This window comes from Buteo buteo, chromosome 3 (genome assembly GCF_964188355.1).
Source record: "Buteo buteo chromosome 3, bButBut1.hap1.1, whole genome shotgun sequence".
Taxonomy (NCBI): Eukaryota; Metazoa; Chordata; class Aves; order Accipitriformes; family Accipitridae; genus Buteo; species Buteo buteo.
In genome coordinates, this window is record NC_134173.1 from 27397182 (window position 1) to 27423380 (window position 26199).

The 26199-nt window shown below is 41.4% G+C and overlaps 1 protein-coding gene across 5 annotated transcripts in view; it reads left to right on the forward strand.

Annotated features, from left to right (window-relative positions):
- The first annotated feature begins 723 nt into the window (after positions 1–723).
- The window catches only part of LAMA3 (laminin subunit alpha 3), a 121282-nt gene continuing 95806 nt past the window's right edge, over positions 724–26199 (forward strand). For all 5 annotated transcript variants that reach the window (XR_012649775.1, XM_075023146.1, XM_075023147.1 and 2 more), the window contains exons 1-7: positions 724–984; positions 6920–7072; positions 18719–18836; positions 19462–19580; positions 21114–21284; positions 24281–24378; positions 25815–25930. Coding sequence is in view for 4 of the 5 variants with exons in the window: in XM_075023146.1 (XP_074879247.1) it covers positions 724–984; positions 6920–7072; positions 18719–18836; positions 19462–19580; positions 21114–21284; positions 24281–24378; positions 25815–25930 (1036 nt within the window). In the remaining variant the exon portion in view is untranslated. The remainder of the gene's footprint in view (positions 985–6919; positions 7073–18718; positions 18837–19461; positions 19581–21113; positions 21285–24280; positions 24379–25814; positions 25931–26199) is intronic.

Consider the following 26199-nt stretch of genomic DNA (forward strand, 5'->3'; position numbering starts at 1 on the left):
GGAGCGCTGGCTGTGCAGGGGAGCGCTGGCTGTGCACGGCAGCGGGGTGGCCCGCCCGGGCCGCACGGTTTCCGGCAGCCTGAGAGCACCGCAAACGGCAGGAGGAGCTGCCTGCGATTCCGGCAGGAGAAGCTGCGTGCGATTCCCGCAGCAGGGCTGCGCAGGGTCTCTGCCCACGGGCCCGCCGGTAGAAGCAGGGCGCACCTGGTGCGGAGGTAGCCCTGCGCGAGGAGAAAGCCGGGAAACCTTAAGTTTACAGCCCGTATGTGACATGACCGGTCGCGGCTTTACGACGCTCCGAGATTTCTTCACGGTCTGTTAAAAATATTAAAACCCGCACACTGCTGGGGGGGGGGGGGGATCAGAAAGCTCCCGCTGAGCCGGGGGGGGGCCGGGGGCACCACCTCTCAGCACGCCCGCCGAGCCGGGCGTCAGGGCACGCACCTGGGCAGCCCCACCGGCCCGGAGACCCTTCCCTTCCGAGACCCTTCCCTTCCCCGTCCCGTCCCGCAGACGCTGGGGGACGCGGCCCGCTCCGCCCCGGGGCTGCGTCCCGCCTCGCCTCGCCCCGCCCCAGGCCGCGCACCGCGGGCCGGGAGAGCGCGGGCAGCCCCCTGCCGCCTCCTCCTCCCGCCGCCCAGCCCGGCCCGGCCCGGCCCGCCCGCCCACCCACCGCAGCTATAGGGCCGCCCTGGGGGCGGCGAGGGCAGAGCCCGGCGCAGGATGGCCGCGGCGCCGGGCTCCCCGCTCCTCTGGGCGCTCGTCCCGCCGCTCCTCACCCTCTGCTCCGCGCAGCCGGACCCCCCCGGCTCCCGCGGGATGGGGCTCAGCCTCCACCCGCCGTACTTCAACCTGGCCGCGGCAGCCAGCATCTGGGCGACGGCCACCTGCGGGGAGGCAGCGGCGGGCGGCGGCGGGCGGCCGGAGCTGTACTGCAAGCTGGTGGGGGGGCCGGCCGCCGCCCCCCTGGGCCGCGCCATCCAGGTAACCGGGCGGGGCCCCCCTCCCCTCGCACTGTGTGTGTCCTTTTTGGGCGTGTGTCCCCCCACCCCGGCGGTGCTGGCGTTACCCTGGGGTGCGTGGTCTCGTTTTCTCGAGCGTTTTCTCCTGGGTGGGTGAGTGCTACGGGCAGGGCAGGGGAGCGTGGACCAGCGGGACCCCACGCAGGGAAGCGCTGGACGGGGTGGAGGCGGGCAGCGGCGCTTCTGCCCTCGCCCCTGCCCCCTCCTCCCCCCCCCCCCCCCGCCCGGTGTCCCGGGACCCTCCGGAGACCCCCCGCCGCCGCGGGGAGCGGCTGCCGCCCCCCGGCCCCGCAGCCCCAGCCGGTGCCCGCGGTGCCGCGGCTGCTCGCGGGGATGCGTGAGCCGCTGGTCCCGCCGGGCGGCTGGAGGTGGCTTAGGGAGCACCCCCGCGGTGTTTTGCGGTCCGCGGAGAGCAGCGTGATGCTTCTGGGAGTAAGGCAGCGAGCCTGGTGTGGAGGGGGAATGGATGGGGGACGTACTGCGCTGGTAACTTCTCGCCGGAGAGTGGGCATCTTCCCGGGCGGGCGGTGGGAAGAGAAGTCTGGTTTTAGTCGGGTGGCTTTGTGGTATTTTACAAGCACTAAATGGGAGGCTTCTCGTCTATGCCTTGCATTGCTTGTGGGAGGAAGCCAGAGATTCCTTGGGACACTGACAGGCAGGATAAGCACGCAGCACAGTGAGGATGATGATATTCTCTCCTAGCACAGTGTAAGATTATTACATGCATTTTCTGCCAGTCACGAGAAAGACAACAGTAAGTGGCAAAACTCCTGGCAAAGGGTTAATGGAAATATATTCTTCCTTTGTTAGAAACTTGTATGAACATGTCTGTTAAGGAAGGAGTAACAAATGCACCAAACTCTGTGATGTACTGCGATGGATGTTCAGTATCAGTTTGATCAGAACTTTGTTAAAGGGGGGACTTTCCTAAATCCTCAGACCTTCCAAAGTTATTTTGTTTGTGTTCTCTCTTAGTGGGAGGAGAAGAGAGCCAGAATGAAATGGCAATTTGAAAGGGATTTTGAAAGCTTTAAGGTCCACTTTCTGACTCCAGGCAATACAGAAAGAATGCAAGTAAATTTTTAGCATCTTGGAAGAAGGGTTAGCATTTCAAAGTCTTATGAGGTGTTTGTATGTTTTCATAGTGAAATAACCCTTCGTATCTGGTTTCAGAAGAGGTTGCAATGGATAAGAGTGTCTTTCTCATTTTTTAATGGGGACAGATGCTCAAGAGAGGCAGAGAGGGCTCAGATGGTGCAGCGTATGTACTCCTTGTCATATGCGGGAAGGGAGCATACACCATCACACAGCCTGCCCTCACAGTTCGTTAGGCAGCCACATCAAGCAGCATGCTTTGCCCTGAACTTCTCTCTGCCATGCCTCCCTGCCTCACCATGAAATCTCAGTTTACCTTACATCTGTGTAGTGCCCTCCATCACAAAAAGCTTAAAGTGCTTTGAAGATGCTTACAGGCTGAGTAATATGCAGTTTTCCTATTAGTAAAACTGGGCCACAGGTATTACATGCTTAAACTAAGATTACAAAAAAAGGTTGTGATGATCAGGATACTGCTTGGTCCTCTGTTTTTACACACCTCTGAAGCTTAGGCATCCATCCCTCCATACTGAACACAACACCCATATTTAAAATTGCCTGAAACCACCAGGTGAATAGCAAGCCCAATCATCTCTGCCACATTCTCAGCAACGTGCTATAGCCCACTGCCACAGTGAAATCTCACACTAATGTGCCTTGGAATATCAGAAATCACAGTATAACAAAAATCAGCAAAGCAGACACCAGAATAAACATGTCAAGCAAGTGGACCAAAGCCTGTTGTGTGATGCATTGCCATTGATGTCTTCTGGAATTGTTCCCTTTATATGCTAACACCCAACTGGAAATGAGGATTTCCTCTATATAGGAAGAGGCTAGGAAGTGTGTGGGGACTTCCTCTTGTTAAAATATTTGCCTTACAGGTCCTAGGTTAGAGGGCTGTTATTGTTCATGCCTGATTCAAGTTCCTAGAAGGACTACTGATAGCTCAGCCCTGGCACAAGGAAGCATGTTGTGCCTCCTGCAGTGTTTGGGCAAGCATGGATACAGCAGCATTTCTCTCTGTTTTTAGCAAAGCCCCATTGAGATACATAACATGAATACTTCTGTGGTTTACCAGTAGTTGTTGTGGTTCAAGAAAGTTTGGAAAGCCTTTCAAAACGCCAGGGAAATCCAGCCACGGAAAATGCGGTAACAGTACAATGTACGTATTATCGAGGCACTCCACAAGTTCAAAGACACTGTAGATAAGAGAATCTCTTCTTTTGTGGAAAGTTGGAGAGAAGTGCATTAAACTCTTACAGAAGCTGAGCTTACATAGAAGGATTTAAAATCAGCATAAGTATTCACGTGTTGCTTCTTAAGAATCTGAGGGAAGGTCATGCGGCTTTTGCATAAAGTGATAGGTGTAATAGCCACTGTGTCAGGCCAGTTCAAGTTAAAGCAATGCCGTACGCTTGAGTCACTCACCTTTGGGGTCTCTACAAGGGTGGATTGCAGCTGTTGCTCTGTGAATAGGGAAATTGGAAAGAAGGTGCAGAGGGTGACCCTCATTCTGATGAAGAGAGCAGACAGCTCTGTTGCCAGTGCTTTCCCAAGCACTGAAAATAAGGCAAAGAGAGAAAGAGCAGTCTCAGCTTAATTTCTACTGCTCTGCCATTGGCCTCTCTCATTCAGCTTGTCATTTGGTGATGTGTCTTTTAATGTAGTACCCAGCAAATCCAGAAAGAGCATTCAGAGGTCATTTAAAGCTCTTCTGTGAGGTGATCGGTGGGGTGGACAGTCCCTTCACGGGAAGCTCAACTGAGGCTCTTAAGGCAGTGCTGGACATATGCTGTGGAAAGCAGTACATTTCCCTTATTTAGCATGTTGGCAAGTGGGACAATGACTTAATAAGAAGACTGTTGAGTGAAGAGATGCGTTGCAGTGTAAAATATTTCAGCAACTGGTAGATAAATGGCATGCCTGGTTTTGTCTGCCAATCTGTTAGCATTGGTGTGCTGGTGTGAATTAAACTGCATACCTGTCCTGCCCTGCCAGTGGGCGCAGAGCTGCTAGGTATTAAATATAGTGAACAAATCTTTTATTGTTGCCACTTTCTATAACTTACAGGGGAGACATTTTCATCCCTGGGTGTCTCTGGTCCACACCGGCATATTTCAGCGAGCTCCTTCATGCAGTTCCAGTTTTCTCCTTCTCTCAGGAGAACCAGGGGAAAGGAGGGTGACAAGGTCACCAGCAAATGCACTCCTGCCTGCCTGATGAACTGCAGCCAAAATCAAACAAAGTCTCGAGCCCCAGTCTCCTGGATTGGAGACGTGTCCTGTAGCAGACAGGCTGAGTGCGGTGTGCCTGAGATACTGCCAGTGGGAAGCAGGGAAGGCTGCTCTGGCCAATAATTTATTTTCTTTCATTTTTTGTTTTGCTGCCTTGTTGGCAGAGTTGCTGGAATGTACTTTAAATAACTGAAACTCCATCTGTTGCAATAAAATTCTTTGAATTATGTGACCAAAAAGAAAAAGATAGTATCTTGAGTTCAGATCAAGTGCTCTGGTATACTGAAATCACATAGGCGTGTGTAAATGTAACGCTTGCATTTAATACTCCCCATTGTTTTCTGCTCATTCAGCCTTTCTTTGAGTCTGTTTCCAGATCAGAGCTGAAACTGCTGTAGCAGCAACTGTTGCCTGTGTGTTTCCAGCCTGATCATTGTGAATGTGAATTTGGACCATGTTTTGTGCACATTATAAAACTATTTAGGGAAGCCTGTACTGTTGTAGCACATATATGTCAGAACTCCAAGTATGCATTTGTCAGGAAAGATGCTCTGATGTGGTGGTAACTGCAGTTGTTGGTGTGTAAATTGATTTCTCAGTGTATTGATTTTGCAGATAGTGACAGGATGTTCTCTGTTGTCACTGCAGACACTGGCAATGTTGCCTGTAGCTAGCATGGGCTGATGTGGTGTCTACTGCAGCAAACTGTATCTGAATCCAGCAGTGTCCTGTCATATTATAGCTAGTATGAAAATCAGCCAAGCCATCTTTTCTAACAGAGCTGGAGGACAATCATGTTATAACATGACCCCAAACATAGTTAACCAAGCTATGTATGTGAGGGTGTAGTAAGTCTCTAAGCAACTCTTTGAATTCTCAAGAGTTAACCCTCAGCCAGGTTGACACCTGCAGTGCTGAATTAGAACAGCTAACGGTAGCCATGTCTTCTGGAAGCAACATCATATTCTGGGCTTTCGGAAGAGCAGGATGAGGACGGAACCATTGCTAGATGCGGATCTTGAAATTATTAGTACTGATGCAGAAATGTTCAGTGAACGTCTATGTTTTGTATTTGAAAGACACAAGATGGTGTATTTGTATCACATGTGAATGATGGAGTAGTTTCCAGTCCATTAGTAACTATGGCAGATGTTAAAGAAATTCTGCTAGAGATAAACATCTTAAATTCACCAAGCTTGCAAGACTGTACCCAGCATGTGAGAGCCTTAACGTTATTCCTCAATTAAAAGTGGACAAGTATGATTGCTCTGGTTACTTTACACTGGTTACTCCGACAGCAGCGGCAAACAAAATAAAGGCCATTATATGGGATTCTGTTAATACTTAAAAGGTAGGAATATACTTCGTGCCAGGCAACATGGGTTTGGAAACAACAAAAGATTTGTCACATCTTTTTGATGAAAATATGCTTAGCTAAATAAAAAGAATGGTGTAAATACTATGTTATTTAAAACATGGGTCCAACACAGTGTCAGAACTCACAGGCTGAATGGATTAAGCAACTGTCAGACTGAAGTAACCATTAAGAGGGTACTGCCATTTAATGAAAATATAATTTTTCTATTGGGGTTGTACAAAGATCTGTGCCTGGCACAGTGTAGCATTTTCACTGATTATCTCCACCCAGTGACAGGAGTAAGAAGTGAATGGGACGCTAAAAATATCCCTTAATAACTAGTTACAACACTTCAGCACTAATCTTAGTAGACTGTAAAATGCAGTTTCTTGAAGATAAAAATATAACTTTTGGGGCAAGCCAAGATGCCAAATTAAAAGACAGTTAAGTTTCTTGAAGTTTATTCATCATTATTGTACAGAGAGTACAAAGAGCTTTAGAAACTATCAAAGAGAGATTATCAGGGCATCTCTGGAGTGTGGCTTTAGTTGTGGACTGGAAATTGGGCAGTAACTGCTGCAAATGAAGATACAAGGGGATTCTTTAAAGGGAAACTTAAAGAGAATACTCTAAAGGATCCATTGCATTTTTCATGAGTACGTATTGTTCAGAATGTATTATAATGGCATGAAAAAATGAAAGCCGTTATTATAAAATTGTAACACCAAACTTATAGGCAAGTAACAGACAGATTATTTTTTATGTTTTTTTTAATACCAGCCTGTGCACATATGTGGATATTTCACAGTCTTTTGGGATAATTGAGGATAATTTGTGTGTTGGTCTTAATCCAGTTTTAAGAATCTTTGTTTCATTAATTTCCAGCAGACACCCCTGCAGATGTAATATAGGTAATTTCACCAAAGTATCAATAAATTTGTTAATAAAGAAAGACTTATTGTAGTTTCCTTTAAAGAGTTTTCTGAAATTTTAGTTTGTAACATAAAATTTAGTGTGTTTCAGGGTAGAAATGTGTAATTTAATCGCCAGGGGAATAGTTTATACATTAAAAATTATACTCTATAAACAGAGAAACAAAATCCCATTTTTAGTCAGCACTCTAGTTCAGAATCTCAGTTAACAACAGCATGCTTCTGCAGTGCATAAGATTTCAGCTGAGACCATCCTTTTAATTTATTGTGTTTCAGGGACAGTTTTGTGATTATTGCAATGCTGCTGATCCCAGTAAAGCTCACCCGGTAACTAACGCAATTGACGGCACAGAGCGCTGGTGGCAAAGTCCTCCTCTTTCTATGGGCTTGAAGTACAACGAAGTCAATGTCACTTTAGATCTGGGACAGGTAAGTGCATGAGCTATTGGATGAGGTTTGATCATTTCTTGCATATATATACAAGCTTTGCAATTGGGAGAGATCTTTGAACTGCTGATTTTAACTTCCAACACCACAGTTTTTTTGTCCGGTTTATGTTCTGTATTTTTTTACCAAGTTAACTTTATTAAAGTGATTATTTTCCTTCAGGAATTTTGATGATATGGGTGCTTGCCACTGGCATCACACAGATTTAATGACTCTGCTTTCTTGCACAGAGACTGTAACTTGTTAACCTGAGGTTATGGGGGGGACTGCTCAATTGAAACTGGGGCTCTACCTTCCCTTTCATATTCTACTTTTCCTTTCATATTCTACTTTTCCATGGGCACAGAGAGAGAGAGATATTTCATGATCTCTTACCATGCACGCATTTTGAGAATAATGTTTGGAGTCTATTTTAGCCTCAGTGGTCCTTCTGGTTTCTCTATCATCCCAGCAAGATCTTCAAGATAGAAAAATACAGATGACATGGTCTAAAAAGGAAGTGACAGCAAAACCAGTGTAATGTGAATTAGTAATGTGACAGTAACATGAACACCCATCTTTCCTCTGCAGGTGATAGGCAAGTAGCTAACAGTAAAGCCTCTGTATCTGTCTGTATTTTAAATCACAGGGATGAATTCTCAGCTGCTATAATTGGGCGCTGATCCAGTGAAATTAGTTATGCTCTGCAAGTTCACACCAGCTGAAAATACATGACTATAAATATATGTTGGGGGGTGCAAAATATGTGTATACATATGCATATATATTTTGGACAGTAGTAACTGTTTATTGACTGATTATATAGGACAGGATTTTTTTAATAGGTATTCAATGTAGTTGACAGCAAGGGGAGGAATAACTAAGGAAAAATGTTTCTCTGTGAGACTTAGCTGCCATTTTGTCAGGGACTCGGGTGCAAATTATTTACATCTTCTGTTACATAGGGTTTTAATGCTCCTGTCCCTCACATGACTGGAATGGTTCTCGTTTTGAGGATATCTTCATTCAGTGTTTTTGGATCTGGTATAGCAGCAGAGCAGAAAGGCCAGACAACTTAAGATAGAGAATGTCAGTAGTTAAACTAAACTGCTGTGATTTTTGAATTCACATTTCTATTAATTAAATTAATAACACACTTGTTTTCTTGATTGCTTTTTTCCACCGTACCACAAAAAAAGGAGAGCTATGTAGCAGCTGATGAATTTTTAGGCCACAGCATCCACATTAGCCTAGCACACAGAGGCTGTGTTGCTCTTTCGGTTAGACTGTACAGTTGAGGAGTGTTGCATCCCCTCATGCTTTGTGCTCCTCTGAAGTGAGTTGCTCAGTCATTCTTTCCCAGCAAACTGTAGGGAAGTGTGTCTTTCAGGCTGGGCATACCGTGTAGGGAGACTGAATGCAGAGCAGGGTGCTGTGAATAGGCATGGGAAGGCAGTTAGCTCCCAGTAAAGCAGACCTTACCTTCTGAGCTGCTTGCATCCATCGTGGTCTCTGCAAGATGCAGGATTAGGTTGCAGGCTGTAATTTGTCTTGCAGTGTAGTCCAGCATATTTGTGACCAACACTTGTGCATCATCATCCACTTGTGTAGCACATTGCTCCATCCAAAACTTCTGTTCCTCCTGTGCACGTGTTAGCTTCTTTGGCGGACCTACTGACAGATACTTTATCTTTTATGTGTTGAGTACAATTCTGAGAAACCTCCTTCCTTCAGAGGAAGGATATGAACTTGGTGCCCTCTTCTCATGAGACTCCTTGGAGACCAACCGCTATGTGCTAAAATTCCTGTAGTTATTAAAGGATTTCTCAGCGGGAGGCTGTGTGTTTCTCTTTACTCTGGAAAAGTCACCTGGAGAAGTGACTCTGAACTCCCTTACTTGGAAATGAGGGAAATCCAAGACAAAGGTCAAAATGACTTCAGGTCTTGTGATCAGGAAGGGATCATTTTAGTTGGTGGGATGAGGGTTAAGTAGGATTCATGTGAATTCCCCACCCCCCTTCACGGACATTCTCTCATATCTGCGTTCAGTCAGTTAAACCTTAATCTCAGCATTTGTTTGAACTTGAGATTCACTTTTGACATTTTGCCTAGTATTCTCACACCCCAAATTCAAACAGTAGTGCACAATACTAATAATGAGGAAGAAAATTAAATACTGTGACAGAGTAAGTCTACTCAAGTGAACAGTCAAGAGAACAGGTAAACACTGAGACCCCAGTTCACCTTACCTTGTTTCAGGGTCCAAAAAATTAAGAGCTCAATGTGTGTTAGTCATGCAGACTTTCTCAGTAGTTGACAGAGCCAGAAATTTTCAGAGTGCAATTTCCCCTCAAGTGAGCTGAAATGAAGGGTTTGTTTTTTAAGGAAAAATAAATATTCTTAAAGTTAGATGTGTGCCTAAATATCTTGCAGAACCACAGTCTGTAATACTGAAAAGATAGCAGGGATATAGTTTTCCTCACTGAATAGTTGTCCTGTTCATTATTTTGACACAAGGCACCTTTTTCTGCAAACAAAATATGGAAATGTTTCTGCATGTGCAAAACATGACAAAGAATAAGGTATATATGTGTGCAGGGAAGCAATGACTGAGTTGTAAGTTTGTCACCAAATATTCACAATTAGAGGAAGCAGAACTTAGTGCAGTGTCAAAAGCTTTTAATTTACTGTGTTCCTGTCATTATATCTTTAAGACTGAGAGCGGAGTCCCAGTGGAACCTTTTGCCATGGTCTGATGACAGTATTTAATTGCATAGTTGCACCATGATGGAAGTTTGAGTACTCAGTACCATGGAGTTGGAATAGAACACCCACCTGCTGCTACTTCTGTTCCACAAGGGCTACGGGTGATTTTGAAAGTCAGAATCCCTTCAGGATGTTAAATCTTTCTGCTAGAAAAATGCTCATTTTGCTGTACTCTGTAATATGAGAAAAAGCAAAAACCTTAAAGCAAAAGCCCTGTTTTACTTCCTTTTCTGACTTTTTCTACTATAGTTACATTTCTAATCAATCACAGTCCTTCTGAATAATAATTACAATGTTGATCCCTGAGGCAGTTTCTCCATCCGGTTAACATACCTGCTTATACTGTGGCTATTCCTGACTTGTTTAAAATACTTGGATCAAATGAAGTCTCATTTATTCCTTTAATTGGTCCTGATATTCCCAGTGTAGTTTTCGACATATTTTAAACTTCTGAATCCAGAATATCTGACTGAAGTTCATTGCCCTTCCCCTGACTCTTTGGATTGCCTAATTTTAGCAGGTGTGCCCTCATCTTTGGCTTGCTTAATGCTCCACAGATATTACAGCAATACTCCCCCCCAGGTATTTTTCTAAACTCTGTCTTCAGAAGATGAAGGTTCAGGATAGCATGATAGTGTATGATGAAAAAGAAATGTCTAACTGTTACACTTCAAAAAGTGTAGTCCACAAATTTTATTGTTGCTTTTAGTTATGTGTCATTTTTGTACCGTGCTTTTGTGGCAATAATATAGCGCTGAAAGACTCGGGCTTGGTGAAGTCTTGTGTACTGATATGTTGAATAGTTTTTAGATATTATTAGTCACTGTTGTAAATTAAAGGCACACAGTGGAATGTAATGTCCAAATTAGTACTTTTTATTAGGGAGGGAGGGAAACTCAACTGTAAATGTAAGATCAGTGGTATGGCCTGTGGAGGACTTTATGCTTTAACGTTATCTACCAATTAAAGCATGTCAACATTTTGTAATAATCCTCACAGTTTGGCAAATGTTCTGAGTTGCTTTTATATAGCAGGTATTTCTTATGGGTTTAATTCTTGTATTTGATAGCAATCCTTTATGTCCATAGTTTTACAAACAATGTTTGTTGTTGGGAATATTAATCAGCTTTGGCTAACTGTTGTTATTAAAAACAGTTGTTCTAAACTTACAAAAGATTGATGTAATTTCTTAAAATATGTCTGAAATCACAGCTAATTTAGCTGTCATTCTCTAAAATATAAAGTGTCCTGTAGGCCCTTCTTCTGTAGGGAGAAACTGTCAAGGTGGTGGGAGACTCATCTGCATTGAACTGGACTTCCAAAAATAGTCACTGCAGTCATTGTGCTTGACTGTTGATGACTTTATATTACTGCTGACCCTGAAATTAGACCCAGCTCTGCTGTGGAATTTTGTAACCTTTATAATAACACCGAGAAGTCCTACAAATTAGGGCACGAGAACCACTGTGTAAAGCTTCTGCAGTCCTACAGAACTGCCCCAGCAGTGAGACAAAGCCTTTCCTCTGGGACCCCTGCACAGCTCTGCCTCTGCAGCAGCACTGACCCCTGCTCTGCAGTTTTGGTTCGTACTGGGGAGAAAAGGGGCTTTTAAGTCTGGGGAAGGTACAGTATTTTCCCTGCAGTACCCCAAAATGGGGTTGCTAACAGCACAGAGAATCTTGGGTTACTTTGTATTAGAGAACTCTTGTTCTGAGTATTTCAGTTTGTGCAGGAAGCCGATTGGGGATCATGCCACAAAATACTATGCTTTGAAGGTAGCTGATTTTGGCATATACCACAGTAAGGTGAATCTACTTGTGAACTCTAGATTAACACAGCTTCTGCTGATCAAGTAGCAGCTGTCTGATAGAAGTTTCTAAAAGTTGTGTCAGGTAATGCATGCTCCATTTATTCCTCAATCACACCACAAGCAGCTCATTCTGAGCTGAGCTGCCAGCCTTAATCAGGAAAATACCGTAAATACATCCTTACTTGCTTATATGTTGTCCTTTAAGATGTAGTCAATGTGTTGTGTTTTCTTAAAGCTTTAATTAAAGACGTTTCGAATGGCTCAGCATTTTTTTTCTTATGTTTGCATTAATGATCTGTGTCATTGGCTTTAAAACATGTTTTTGGTATTAATTTGGTGTTATTCTTAAAATATACAGAAAAAGTCTTGCAAGTCTTGGTCTCCTTTGCTTTCCTGATGCTGTCTTCCTCCGGTTCTTCTTCAGCATCCCTTTAGGAAGGTCTTTGTTCCCACTCATTGATCTCCCTTCCCTCCATGTCTGTACTTCTGCTTCTCCTACCTCCCTTCCCATGTTCATTCCTACATGTTACTTTCATGTTACGATACGTTGTCCTAAATACTCACTTTGAACTCAGTATGGTAAAAGCAGAACTTCTGCTGATAGCCTCCAACCCTCCACACTTCCCTGTGTTTCCTTCCAGTGCTGACAGTACTACTGTGTTCTTTTTACTTTGGGCTGCAGCCCTCATAAGGGGATGTTTATCTCCTGGACATCTGAGGGCTGAATCGTACAAATCCTTTCCCATATGAATAGCTTCAGTGTTCTGTGAAGAAATAGGCCATATGTAAGAAATAATTATGAGCATTGAGTTGGTCTTTGTCCAAATCCCAATGGAAAGTGGCTGCATAAGAAATTTCAGGGTAGTAACTGACAATCATTAATGTATTTGCCTGAAGCCTTGGCAAGAAGACCAAGGACCGATTGAACCTGGACAATGGACTACCCTTTCATTTCTGGAAGTGTTCCTTCTTTCCAGAATACTGCCTGTGAAGTGTGGAGAGCTTCTCCCTTCTGGTCCTGACCATCGACTGTGACTGATTGAGAAAAGACTTAGCATCTCCAGACATGTCAACAAGGCATATTTGCAGGCACTGACTTACATAACTAAATAAAATTGTAGCTTTTTAGTGTCAGTGGCTAGTTAAATGAAAAAGTGATATGAATACAACATGTACAGTGCTAACTGAACAACACTGGAAGTCCTGCATTTATTCTTGGCTTCTGCATCTCAGACTGCGAAGCTGGCATGCAAGGAATGACTTTGGCATGCTGTGTACAGGGAGCCTCTCCAGTCACTGTCACTGTTTATGCACCATTAGCATTGCTGTATATACGTGTACATGGTTAAACTGTATGGAACACATTCAGTGGAGCTAAAGCCCACACGGGCTTTTCTCTACACCTCTGCCATGGCTGCTTTTCCACATACCCAGAAGAGTAGCTGGCAACTGCCAAAAAGCTGCTTCAGCTCTCTCTAGTTGGCATTTTTTTATATTACAATTTCATCTGCAAAATACATTGTTGGGGATTACCAATTACTGACTGTCAGGAGTGTTTTATTAAGCCTCGGGATCTGCAAGGGTGCCTCAAGTCCTACTGAGAGGTTACTGAAGAAGGGGGTGCTGAACTTTTTGCAACCACAGGAAATCAAAGCCTTTCGTTATAACCAGCGTACATGGGATTTTTATTTCATTTAAATAGCTTTTTATTTTTATGTCTTGGTCCTTGAGAAAAATCAATGCTCAAGACCTTAAGGCTTCCTTACATTAAGAAACTAATGGACCAACCCTGTGAAATCAGTGGCACTAAAGTGTGTTCTGGAGCAGGCGCTAAGCACAGTTCACACTTCCTTGAATCCCACTCCTGCACTGGTCCATGTCTGAGAATTTCATTTTAGGTACTGAATGATCATCAGATTTCTGCCTCTTTCTCACCTTCTTTACTAAGGTATCCAGCAAGCAGAGAAAGGTTGCATGTCTGCTAATGCAGGGCATCTTTTGCGGAGGTCCTTCAGTGCAGGGACCTCACTATCTTCTGCGTAATGTGCAATGCCAACCTCAGTGACATTATTCAAGATAATGTCAGAAGCCTAGCAGAACAGTCATATAAGTTGAGAGAAGTTTTGGTGGTGTAGATATATCTGCTAATACAGTCTGAGGAAATACTATCGTGCTGGAAACAGCTGTTCTCTGTACTTCTACAGTTCAGGTTACATGAAGAGAGATTGTTGTTGATGTCTCTTTGAATGCATCTTGAGATATATAGAATGCCTCAGATAGATGATCTACTTGGCTCTAGTTGTGTTCTTGTTATTAAAACACTCCAGGAATTTCTGTTCTTCATGAGCCAAAAAGGGAGAACAATCCTTTGCTACATTTGCAGCACACAGCATAATGATTGTTCAGAACGTATTGTGTTTTTCTTTTGTACTAGTTTATGTCCAGCATTTAACTAACAAGTCATTCCAGTATTGTAGCATTCTGTATTGAGTCTATGGTGGTAGGAACGGAGGAAATATACTATGCTTTTGTACACCTTTCTTCCATTTGCATATGTATTTCAGGAATCAAACAGATCTTGGAAATTCCTCTATTTAAAGACTTGTTTAAACTTCCGAGGAGAAAATGGAGAAAAGATTTTTAATTATTATTATTGTAATTTTTTTAGAATTATCGTGAGAATGCAGTGGGTCATAGGACATTTTCTTCCTGTTGGGTTAAAATAAGTAGTATGCATGCTGTTAGAGATCAGGAATATTGTATCATCAACAAGAATGGTACAGTGTGATTCTCATTCAGTTTAAATGAGCCCTTTTAAGACAGTCTTAAATTCACCTGTAAGGGCTTCTATGAAAATGTTTCTGTTTTTGTGTTGTAATATTGGCAATTCCTAACGCTGAATTATAATTTCCATTCTCAGGTGAGGAAGAGATTTTTCTCATTCTACTGGATGATTTTTTAAAATTTTATCTGGGTTTTTATAAATCTTCAAGGCTACTGCCCGCAAGAACATTTCAAATCTGAACAAACGTGAGTGAACAGGAAAAGGTCACATCAATATGGAACTAGTTAAATTCCAGCTGTTGACAATCCATCAGGTTTGACCCATGCTGCTAGATTACAGCAGGATATGGTGTTGGGACATTTACAGGAATACATCCTCTTTCAAGCATGCATTTCCAGAGTGGATTGTTTCCATTACTGGAAACAAAATATGGGTTCTACTTTTAAACCTAATTCTTTATTCATATAAGAAAACTGTCAGAATTTTGATTAAGCCGTATTTCAGATTTTTTTGTGATTTTTTAAAAAACTATTATATAATTGCACCAAAAAAGCAGTTATTTTTAACGTTTACTTACATTTTTAACACTCCTTTTGAAAAATGATTGTTTTTTAATGAAAGAAATTTGACTTAAAAGCAACCAAATAAACATTTTTTCAAAAATGAAGAAATTAACTTCCTTTTTTCCCCAAACTGAATGACTGAAGAAAAACATTGCTTTGAGTTTGTTATGCCTTTTTTTCAGGGTAGGTCTTATTTCTATCAATGCAATGGGTTCAAGATTTAAATTAGTGAAATGCCAGCATAGAATATGTGCTTAAAATTGGTTTTAATGGCTGCTTTTCTAGGTCTTACGTCAGCAAGGTTACTTTAGTTAGGATCTATCTTTAGTTAGGATTTATTTGGTAAGCCAAGGATTATTTCTCTTCCATTGTTGCCTCATCAGATCTGAAGAGAGACCATTCATCAACTTGGTCAGTATTCAATCGTAGTGGAAATTTGGATTATCAGGTGCTATTCTGCATCCTTGATCCAGGTCAGAACCAAATCGTTGGCAGGACAGATGATAGTGTTGGTGACTAAGTTTTGGTGATATATTGTCATTAACTAACACTAATTTAATTTTTATCGAGGTCTATCCCTTTCCCCTTTCTGAATGTGACTGTACAAACCCAAGCAGTATTTCAAACTATGAGATGTAAAGAGAGATGCGTGTGAATTGAAGGTTTTCATATGCAACAGTAGTTTGAAGTTGCCATACATTTTTTCTTCCATTTTGTGATTTGCATGGAAGTATGCAAAGTGTGGTGCTGGGAGACAGTTCTTCAAGCATTGGCAGACCTGCAGAGTTCCTGACAAAAACCACATATTGGAGTGTACTTCAGCTTCACATGCATTGAGTAGTCATAGGCTTAAGCAAATTGCACACTTGCACAGTAGATGTGGCATACAGGTGTTTGACGGGTGCCACATGCTGATTCAGCTGTGTTACTCTTGTGTGCCTTCATTTTGGCTGCTTTTTTCTTTAGATGCTTATGAAAGGTTGTAGCCCAGTGTGACACTGATGTATAAGTGAGCTCGTCTCATGTTTCTTCAGCAGTGTGGAAGCACTGTGGAAATGGAATTCACTGCTACTATTTTGCTTACACTTATGAGAAGATATCACCTGTTACAAGAGACGAGATGAGACTGGCTGTGTCAGCACTTTGAGTAGCATCTGAGTGAAAGAATATAATAACTATGACAAGCTGAAGCAGATGTCGTCTGCTTTTTTGGAGAGTAGGTAGAAGGTCATTGTTGTAATGATTCCACAATGTGACTACAAGCAGTGGGGCCCTGGAGAAGGCAGGACCTTTTCTATATGCTTCCTTTGTTTTCTCTTGAACTTTCTAAACCATTTGTCTTGATTAAGTCTGTGTCAATCAATACACAGTGTGCTATCCACACTTGTTAACATGCATATAAGGATGGGACTCCCAAAGACCACAAAGCATAGGGGAAGCAATGCCCCTTGAGAGATTCAGCTGGCCAAAAGCAAGAACATGAAGCACTTTTTTTTAAGAATTTCAGAACTATCATGCTTTCCTGGGAGGATACCAGTCTTCGCATTGAATGGCCATACTGGATGACATATGTCTGTATGGCCAATATCCCTACTCTGAAACTTGCCAGTCAAGTAGCAGAAGTTACTTAGGTAAAGCGCATCAGAAACTCAGTAAGAGCAAATCTTGCCACAGTCTCCAAAGTATTCACCTATTTCTGACAATCAGCGTAGAGACTTTTTGTCGGTAATTTAAGGGCATTAGTCCACCTATGCAGTCATTGCACATAGTTCTGGGTTCTGTCAACAGAATGGCTGCCGCTTACTTTGCTTGACACTGTTGTCTAGTAAGTAATTTTCCATATGTAGATACTGTCAGGCTACTTAGGTACCTAATTTAGTATCACAGGAGGTGAAGTTGGCGCTTGTCAAGCTGTGTTAAGTAGGCAGGATAAATTCCAACACTAACATGAAATGTTTTTTTTCCCCAGTTATCTCTCCACTGACCTAGGTAAGCAACATTCAGCAAATCAACAGTTTCTGAAATAGGTTTGAAGGTACGACACCTGCTGCAGTGGTGCCTTGTTGTGTATAGAACAGGCAGTTGCCCTGGATAGTTGTTGTACATGCTGAATTAAGTGAATGCACAACGAAAAAGCTTCATTTTTTTTCTTCTGGGATGTGAGGTTATTATCATGAGAGCATACTCCATGAAGTCCCTGAATTCCTCCCATTTCTCTGTGAGAAGGTTTTACTTTCTTCTATGAATACTTTTGGTATTCAGAAGCTGATGTCTGAAGTAGATGTGTGAAGATTGAGGCTGCACGTAGCCATATGACTGCAATGTGCATGTGGCCATGGGATTGGCATGTGCAGTACTGGTTAGGGACAAGTATTTCCAGGTATCTGCTCCACTGCGTTGTTCACTGTTTGCATCTGGCTCTTGGTGGCCCCAGCTGGTATGACAGCTATTGAATTGGTCTTAGCTGAATGGGCCGGGCATGGCAACAGGTGCTGTTCCCAGTTGGTGGTTGGGAGCTTGTACATACTTGTGGTTTGGAGCCTAATAACCTTTGCAAAGTATTAGCTTCAGGGTTATGACACGTGTGATGTTTGAGCAAAGATAAACTGCATGGGCGTATTTGATGTGAGGGCTCTGGCAGCAGTTACTTGACAGACCATTGACTTAACTCCCTGCCTCCCCCACCAAAGAAAGAATCTCTTGCAAGCAGATGATTCTGAGTTGAGGTTGTTCAGTGGGAAATTCTGGTGCAGCTTCACTTGAATATTGACTGTACCTCCATATTGCATCACTTTTATTGACAGGTCATATCCATGTTGTGGTTGTTTAAATTCTAAATGACCCTTAGAATCAATCTGTGTTCATCCTTTAGTGTAGAGGTAATTTTACTGATGTTCTGATTTTTATGACTGTGGACTATCCCAAGAGGCTTACAGTAAGATTTCCTTTCTTGTCAAATCCATTTTTGCTCTAGTGTTTGGGAGCTTTCTGTCTCTGTGGTCTATTGCTGTGATACACAATGAGCACCTAAAGAAGCCAGATGGGACTCTTGGCCCTGGGAACCCTGAGCTGATGAAGCTCTTTGAGCTGTTTCAGACAATGAATGAGCTACCAGTCATAAGAATCTCTCCCATGTTATTTGATACACACAAAACTCTGGGGTGGCTTACTTCTGTTACTTGGAAAGTCTGTCCAGTGGCAAAATTATCTAGAAATATTCTTAAAGTGAGGGAACAAGTGGCTTACATTATTCTCAAAGGCAACCAAAGGAGTCCCAGTGTAAAGAGTGTGCATTTTCTCTTACATCATTGTGATTTTCCTTGACTACAAGCACAATTACATGATTGGAATGCAACACAGATGTACCAGGATGCTGCAAAGGTATCTTAGTTCAATGATGTGTTGAGATGCTAACTTTTCAAGATTAAGTACTATACCCTTAACACACCAAAGCAATCAGTCACGTGCAAAATAGAGCTGTTCCGAAAGATGGTGGCATTTAACGCAGTCCTATTGCAGTTTTCTTAATGTATTGGAGCACGTTGCCAGGTGAGGTAGCCAGCTGAGAATCTGACCTATTATTTTAATGGGAATGAAACTGCAGGGGATAACCATCTCACCGTACCCTAAAGAAAAGGTGTTTATTGGCATTAGTTTTAGTATTGTGGTACTTTTTATAGAGTTCAAAAAGCTCCTGATAAGATCTATATATATTCTGTTACCAGCTCTTCCATGTTGCCTATATCATTATCAAGTTTGCAAATTCTCCTCGTCCAGATCTCTGGATCTTAGAAAGATCAGTGGACTTTGGAAGAACTTACACTCCCTGGCAATTTTTTGCTCGTGAGTATCAATCCTTTCATCACTGCTCTTCTGTGGACAGGTTTCTTCAATCACTTGCCCAGTAACAGGAAAATCAGACCATAGCGCTCGCTAAAGGTTTCAACTGCAGTGAAGACAGTGAACATCAAATACATTTCTCTTGTCTTAGTTATCCACAATAAATTAGTGACAAGAGTGTAACTAAAAATGACTGTGATATTTTGAAAGTGTAACTCAGCACATGAATATTTTTCATTCTGGGAATTTTTGTTTTGTTTTGTTTGTCTTGGTTTTGGGGTATGTCAGAACTACAGTGTCCTTCATCCCATGGGACCCTGGAGTAACTTGCAAAAATCAAAGTGAATTACAAATGCAAAATCTTGGAATACATATATAGTTTTTTTTATGGTGATATGAGAAATATTATGCCATGTCTTGTCAGGCACCACTGAACTGCTTAGGACGAGAAATTATTTGTTTTTAGGAATTTCCATTTTTTTTTATGCTGAGTGACACAATCACTGTTATTATTCAGTTACAGGGGAGAATTTACTTGAAAGCACAGGGGATACTTCTTCGTTAATTTAAATTAGAATGATAGTGTTTATTTTCACATATAAAAATAATTTTGTTCTTACTTGACTAGACTCCAAAGCAGATTGCTTGGAGCACTTTGGAAAGGAAGCTAATCTTCCAGTGAGGAGGGACAGCGATGTCCTTTGCACCACAGAGTACTCTCGCATCCTGCCTCTTGAAAATGGAGAGGTAAGTGTTTTTAGGAAAGTAACGTGTAATGCTGGAAGCAAACAGCATTGGTTTCAGAAATTTACTGTTTCAATAAAAACCTAGAACTGGAAGTAATTTTTCAGCTATGACTGCTTGAATCTACGTTAATAAGTCCGTAACCAAGCACTTAAGTAGCTGTTGAGATTTTTGGAGGCGAGCTGGCTCCTCCTAACTTTCACCATTTCCTGTGGGGGTAGGGGCTGCTCAGAGCTACCTGTGTTGATTTTTATCATGATTTAGGTACCTCACTTTAGCCATATGCATTTGAAGGTGTTGACTGCATTTTCTGAACACTTCCAATGTACATAGCAGAACTTACTGCATCAGAATTGCTCGTGGGAGTAAAGGCTGTAGAAACAGATATTTACCATTCAATAATAAGTAGCTGTTTAAGAAAAGAATATATAAAATGCTACACATTTATAATATAATACATGTGTTTGGAGAACGTTGCTCTGATTTTAGCCGTTGTTCCTTGCTAGGCAGAACTGTGGCTTGTGTTATTTGAATGAATGTTAAACTCCAGGCTGTGCTGATGGCTCCTGCTGACATTCTCCTGTTAGGCCTGATGTGGTTAGAATCAGATCTGAAGTCCTCAAGAGTTATCCAGAGTTTTGAGCATATGGACCTGGGGTTGTAGTTTCATATTATAGAATTTGTTTATTAACATATCTGTAAAATTTTCCTCATAAAATATTGTAAAGAATAATTTCCATAGAAGAACACTGCTGGTGACAACACTTGTTACCTGCTGTGTGACTTTTCTTAAAGGAACGCTGCTGCAACAGAACCGTTACCATTCCCTTGTTATGTGTTTCAGAGTATAGGAGCCGACTGAAAATAGAAATCTGGTCAGTTATAAATAAATGAAAGTCTCTTACTCAGTCCTGTACATGCACACTGGATTGTTGATTTAATAGAGATTCATGATTGCTGGGCTGCTGGCATCTGTTTCTTTAAAAAATAAAAAAGTACCGGAGCCCTTGTTTTGAAAGTCAGATAAACCTGCTTTAATGTGAGGGGATTTTCTAAAGCAACACTGTGTACTTTCTTCCAAAAGACCGTTAATACGCTCCCAGGCACTGGACCTGGTAACAATAATATTTTCCAGGAATGTTTGTGCCTTAACCCAAAAATAAATGTGCTTTGGGAAAGAGCCAAAACCTGATGTTTTTACTCAGGCAAAACTCCCATTGACACTATCAACTGTTAATATAACTATTTGCAACTATTCTTATTGTTTTTCCTACTAAAACATGTACTTTTTGTGTGTTATAGAGGCACTTTTTTCTGTGATGTGCCATATGGGTAATGAGAATTCAGGAGGGTCCAAGACTAACAACACTATTTTTCCCAGTGTCCTGGCTTCAGTATGAAATACGTAGTTGTTACTGCAAATATGCTCAGAAACGATAGTAAGTTTTTGGATTCTTTTATTAATGTTGCTCTGTGCCACTACTGACATTTGCAGCTGTTATATTTTAACAAAAAATGTGCTTACTTCTTTGTTAGATTGTAGTATCTTTGGTAAATGGCCGCCCAGGAGCAAAAAACTTCACTTATTCGTCTAGTCTTCGAGAGTTCACAAAAGCAACAAACATCCGCCTTCATTTTCTCAGAACTAATACGCTTCTTGGACACTTGATATCAAAAGCTCAACGAGACCCCACTGTAACCCGTAGAGTAAGTACTGTTTTCACCGAGATAGTCTCACCAATCCTATTCAGCATGTTAAGAGACCAAACATGATATGAATGTTTTAAGTTTGCAACATCCTAACAATCAAAATTTACAGTGACCCACCTTTAAATCCCCATATTTTCTCTAGGTTTGCTTGAGACAAGAAGGTAACTGGGTCAGAACAGATTTATGGAGGGAAAGTAATGATTAATGATTTTGTAATAGACCGTCTTCTTTCCCTGTTTTCAAATATGGAAGGAAGTTGGGTGCATTACGGGAGCTATAATGAGCCAAAGCGGAAATCTTCTAAACTATCTTATGCAGAACTGAGGAACTAAATCTTTTCAGCTTTATTTGACACTACTTTCCTTATTTATTCAAAGAAAGATTTTCAGGAAACAGTACCTAAGTTTCTGAAGGAGCAGGAAGCAAAGGGTATACTCAAAAATTACTATCTTTCCACAAATAGTTTGAGATGTCTAGGTATTTTCAGTGGATTTTGGGCTCTTCAAGGGCTTGAAAGCCAAAGTCCCACTCCCATTCAGTGGGGAAATGTAAGGAAATTCAGTTCCCTCAAGGGAACATGGCATAGAAATTCATATATTTAGAGAGATTGCAGACTTCATATTGTATTGTTATTTTTAACCTTTTCATTTAAAATGAAGATTCGGTAACAATTGGAGGAAACCTTAGGGTGAGGCACTACACAAATGTGTGTGAGGGTTTCTGCATCAAAAAACATAAGACTATTCCAGTTACTTGATAGCACTCCCAGTAAGTACTGTTATTGTCTTAAGTGAATTTTAAGATGTTGCTCACAGGCAGATGTAAAGGCAGCATTTAGTTTGCTTGGCAAGCAGCACAGCTTTATTCTAAGGAACTTCCGATGTTATCATAGCCATGGGATATAAGATAGATGAATGAAATGTCAAGTACTTTATTAAATTGTTTAAGAAAGCACAAGTTTTTATTGTAGAGACCTTCTAAGTCTAGGAAATAGTTAATATTCTTAAGGAGAATCTTTGTTTTAAACTTATTATAGAAACAGATGAAAACCAGACCAGTTCTGTTCTCCTATCCAAGTAACTGCCTGGCTTCCCCTGTTAATGGTTTGAGTTCATGACACACTGAATTATATGGAGTATGTTTTATGTCTACACTGTGACAGTTTGGCCTATTAATTGTTTTGGCCTATAGCTAATTTGACTTATTACTGACCAGTGACAGTACAGTTACTGTTAGTAGTAAAGCATAGCCCTGCAAAGCTGTATAAAACTATAGACTGGGTTGTGAAGACTCTTCTATCAAAAACCACTGTCAAATATGTTGGTGAGAGTCACAGTGATCCTTTCTAGCTGTGCTGAAAACACTGAAAGATTTTCCTTGAAAGTTTTTACTTGGAAGTTTTACTTAAAGTGTGAAAATGGTATGCACAGTTAGAAATGAATGTGTATATTTGAGTAGAGATAGTTCAGAAGGCAAAAAATATTTCCTAGTCTGTATATCCCACCTGCGGTAGAGCAAAGAGCTACTTGGAAAAGCTCTCTGCCTTGGGGAAGCATCTCGTCTGTGCCAGCCAACTCCACCTACATAAAAGTAGAGAGTGTATATGCATCTGAAGTGAATCACAGAATGGTTGAGGTTGGAAGGAACCTCTGGTGGTCCTTAGATCCAACCCTCGCTGCTCAAGCAGGGCTACCTAGAGCCAGTTGACCAATACCATGTCCAGACGGCTTTTGAGTATCTTCAAGGAGGAAGACTTCACAACCTCTCTGGGAAACCTGTGTCAGTGCTTGGTCACCCTCACAGTGAAAAAGTGTTTCCTGATGTTCAGAGGGAACCTCCTGTGTTTCAGTGTGTGCCCATTGCCTTGAGAAGAGCCTGGCTCTGTCCTCCTTGCACCCTTCCTTTGGGTATTTATACGCATTGATAAGTTCCCCCCTGAGCCCTCTCCAGGCTGAACAGTCCCAGCTCTCTTGACCTTTCCTCATAGGAGATATGCTCCAGTCCCTTCATTATATTTGTGGCCCTTTGCTGGACTCTCTCCAGTATGTTAATATCTCTCTTGTACTGGGGAGCCCAGAATTGGAACCAGTACTCCAGGTGTGGCCTCACCAGTGCTGAGTAGAGGGGAAGGATCACCACTGAGAGAGTCTGTGTATACCACTTAGAGGGGATGTAATGTGGATAGAGTGAGCACAGGAGATGTACCTGCATAACGTTCTGACCCTTTTTCTCTTCATCCTCCAGTGACATTAAATCTACCTCTTTAGTTTTTCTGAGGGTTCACAGAGATAAAGATTTACAACCATCTCTCCGTTCTGCCTGGTGCTCTAAGGAGAAAGGAAACAACTTCTGAGCTACAAAAATGTATGCAGAAGTTACTATTTATATGTATACAGTAATGATATTTTCACTGAGTCGAGCCAATTACATTTTTATCTTCTGTTGCCTGGAAGCCTGCAAGGCGTGAGGATGAGACACGTTCAACTTCAGGTCACAATTTCAAATCCAGCTTGAGTCAGGCATGATTTTGACCAAGCTGGTGATTTCGGTCACTTTCTAGTGTTTAGTGACGATGTCTGACTGAATGGGGAAACTGCACTGCCCATACCAGCATGTCCTGTTTGTTGAGCAGACCACAGTCTCACAAATCGATGCTTTGACAGTAGTTTACATCTCCATCCTCAAGCTGGCTTTGAACAAGCTTTGGGCTGTGTAGCTACTGGGGAATGGAGAGCTACAGCAATATGCATTTGATGTGAGCTGCACAAGCCTGTTGCTGTCAGGCATGCCATGGGTATTGACTTTGATTTGCTGGTACTCATACTGAGACATAGACATCAACAGAGCTTTAACCATTGGCTGCCTGACTTTGGCCTTTTGTAAAGTCATGCCTTTAAAATTCTTATACACAAGATTTAACAATCTGATGTTGATATTTCTGACATAGTACAAGTAAGGAAAGACTATATGTACTTCTTGTGCTTGTTCCATAGTATTACTACAGTATAAAGGACATCAGTATTGGTGGTCGATGTGTTTGCCATGGCCATGCTGAAGTATGTAATGCAAAGAGTGCTGACAACCAATACCAGTAAGTAAACTGAGCATAACCTTAATTTAATATGAGAAAAACTGTACATGAATGTTTTCAAATGACCTTTTTTATTATAAAATGGTATAGTCTTACAGGGATTTTTCATTATATTTAAAAAACTAGAATCTGCTAATGAATGACAAGAAAACATGTCAAGAGCTATTGTATGTGAAATATAATAATAAAAAGTCTTTACTTAGATTTTTCTTTTTAATTGAAACAAGAGTTTGGCAGATTGAATAATTTCTTAGAAACCCTTAGTTCTTTTTGGAAAACATGGGCTGGTATCAACTTCCAACAGCAGGAATTAGAAGCCCAGCTCAAGAACAGTTAGTGAACTGAGCATTATAACTGAGCTCTGCCAAGATCCAATGGCTTTCAATCATTACTGGAAAAAAATAAAAACAAACTGAATGAACTCTTCCCTTTCCCTGTGAAGTTTATGATCTCCATATTGATTTCACAAGGAGTTAGATCAGGCTCCTTGCCTCATCTGCTATAGGGAAGTGACTGTGAATATCAGGCTGTCTAAAACATATTTTAAAAGCCTGGTTTAAGCCAGCAGTTGCTCTTATGCATGAAGGCATTGAAACAAACTTTTATCGGGACAATACAATATTTTCAGTTGTGTTTTAATGAAGAGTAAGTGGGCAGATGGGTACCTTCTTTCCAGATGTCTATGCTAGAGAAACGTTAAGTACAGAAGGTGTGAAATCTACGGGAACAGGATGGTTATACTTGAAAATTTTATTGCCCCTTGGTTATTAGACTGCACAGGTAAGAGAGGAACATTGGAAAAAGCCTCTCCAGTCTCAAGGTCTTTGTTGCTCCTGGATTCAGTTACTATGCATGATAGTAAGACGTAGCACATAATGAGACCCTGCCCCTTAAGTAGGCTATTCAGCTAAATCAAAATAAATATGGACTACATTTTCTTGATGAATAGTGTGGACTATTTTAAAAAAAACAAGATGAAGTTATGATCTTGGTTTATTAAAAACACTAATAAAATTATTGTAAACAAAGCATAATGAAAAAATGATGAAGGCATGCATATAAAGGTGACATTTTGATTTATTGTAGGTCAACAAGCTTGAGCCTTGGATTGAAGCTAAAATAGGATACAACTTAAACTGTTATATATCATCTTGATTTAATATTGTAGAATAAGGTTTCATAATCCAGTCTATTGAATCCAATTATAAATGTTCTCTGTAAGTAATCTGTGGTAATAAGCTCATAATCACATGATTAATCAGTCATGAAGAGTTTTAGGAAAGTTCCAAAATGTTCTAGTATTACTGTTTGACCTCTTTACATGTGAGCTTATGTCCTGTCTTTTTCACACTATACATAAGTCTTGAACTGCAATAAAATTAAGAAAAAAACTTTAAATTCAGCTTCAGCAGAATAAGAGGCTTTCATTTCTGTAGGTTTCAGTGTGAATGTAAGCATAACACTTGTGGGGAAACCTGTGATCACTGCTGCCCTGGATATAATCAGAAACAGTGGCAACCTGCAACAGCTGGGAGCACAAACACATGTGAACGTGAGTAGCCTAAAAGATGCTAGGTTAAAAGGGACATTGACAAGAGGGTGGGAATTAGCTGTAGAATACGTGTTCATGGAACGTAACTAGCACACTGCATGTTTTAACACCTTTTTTCTTTACTGAGAAAATTCTTTCCATGCAGCAATAAGGAACAGATGACGCGGTGAATATTATTTATGTTCTCTCATTAAACAATAAAAACAGTCATTCGTGTGAAAATATTACATGAGAAAAGTGGAAGCCTTCTTGTAGTACATTGGGTCAAC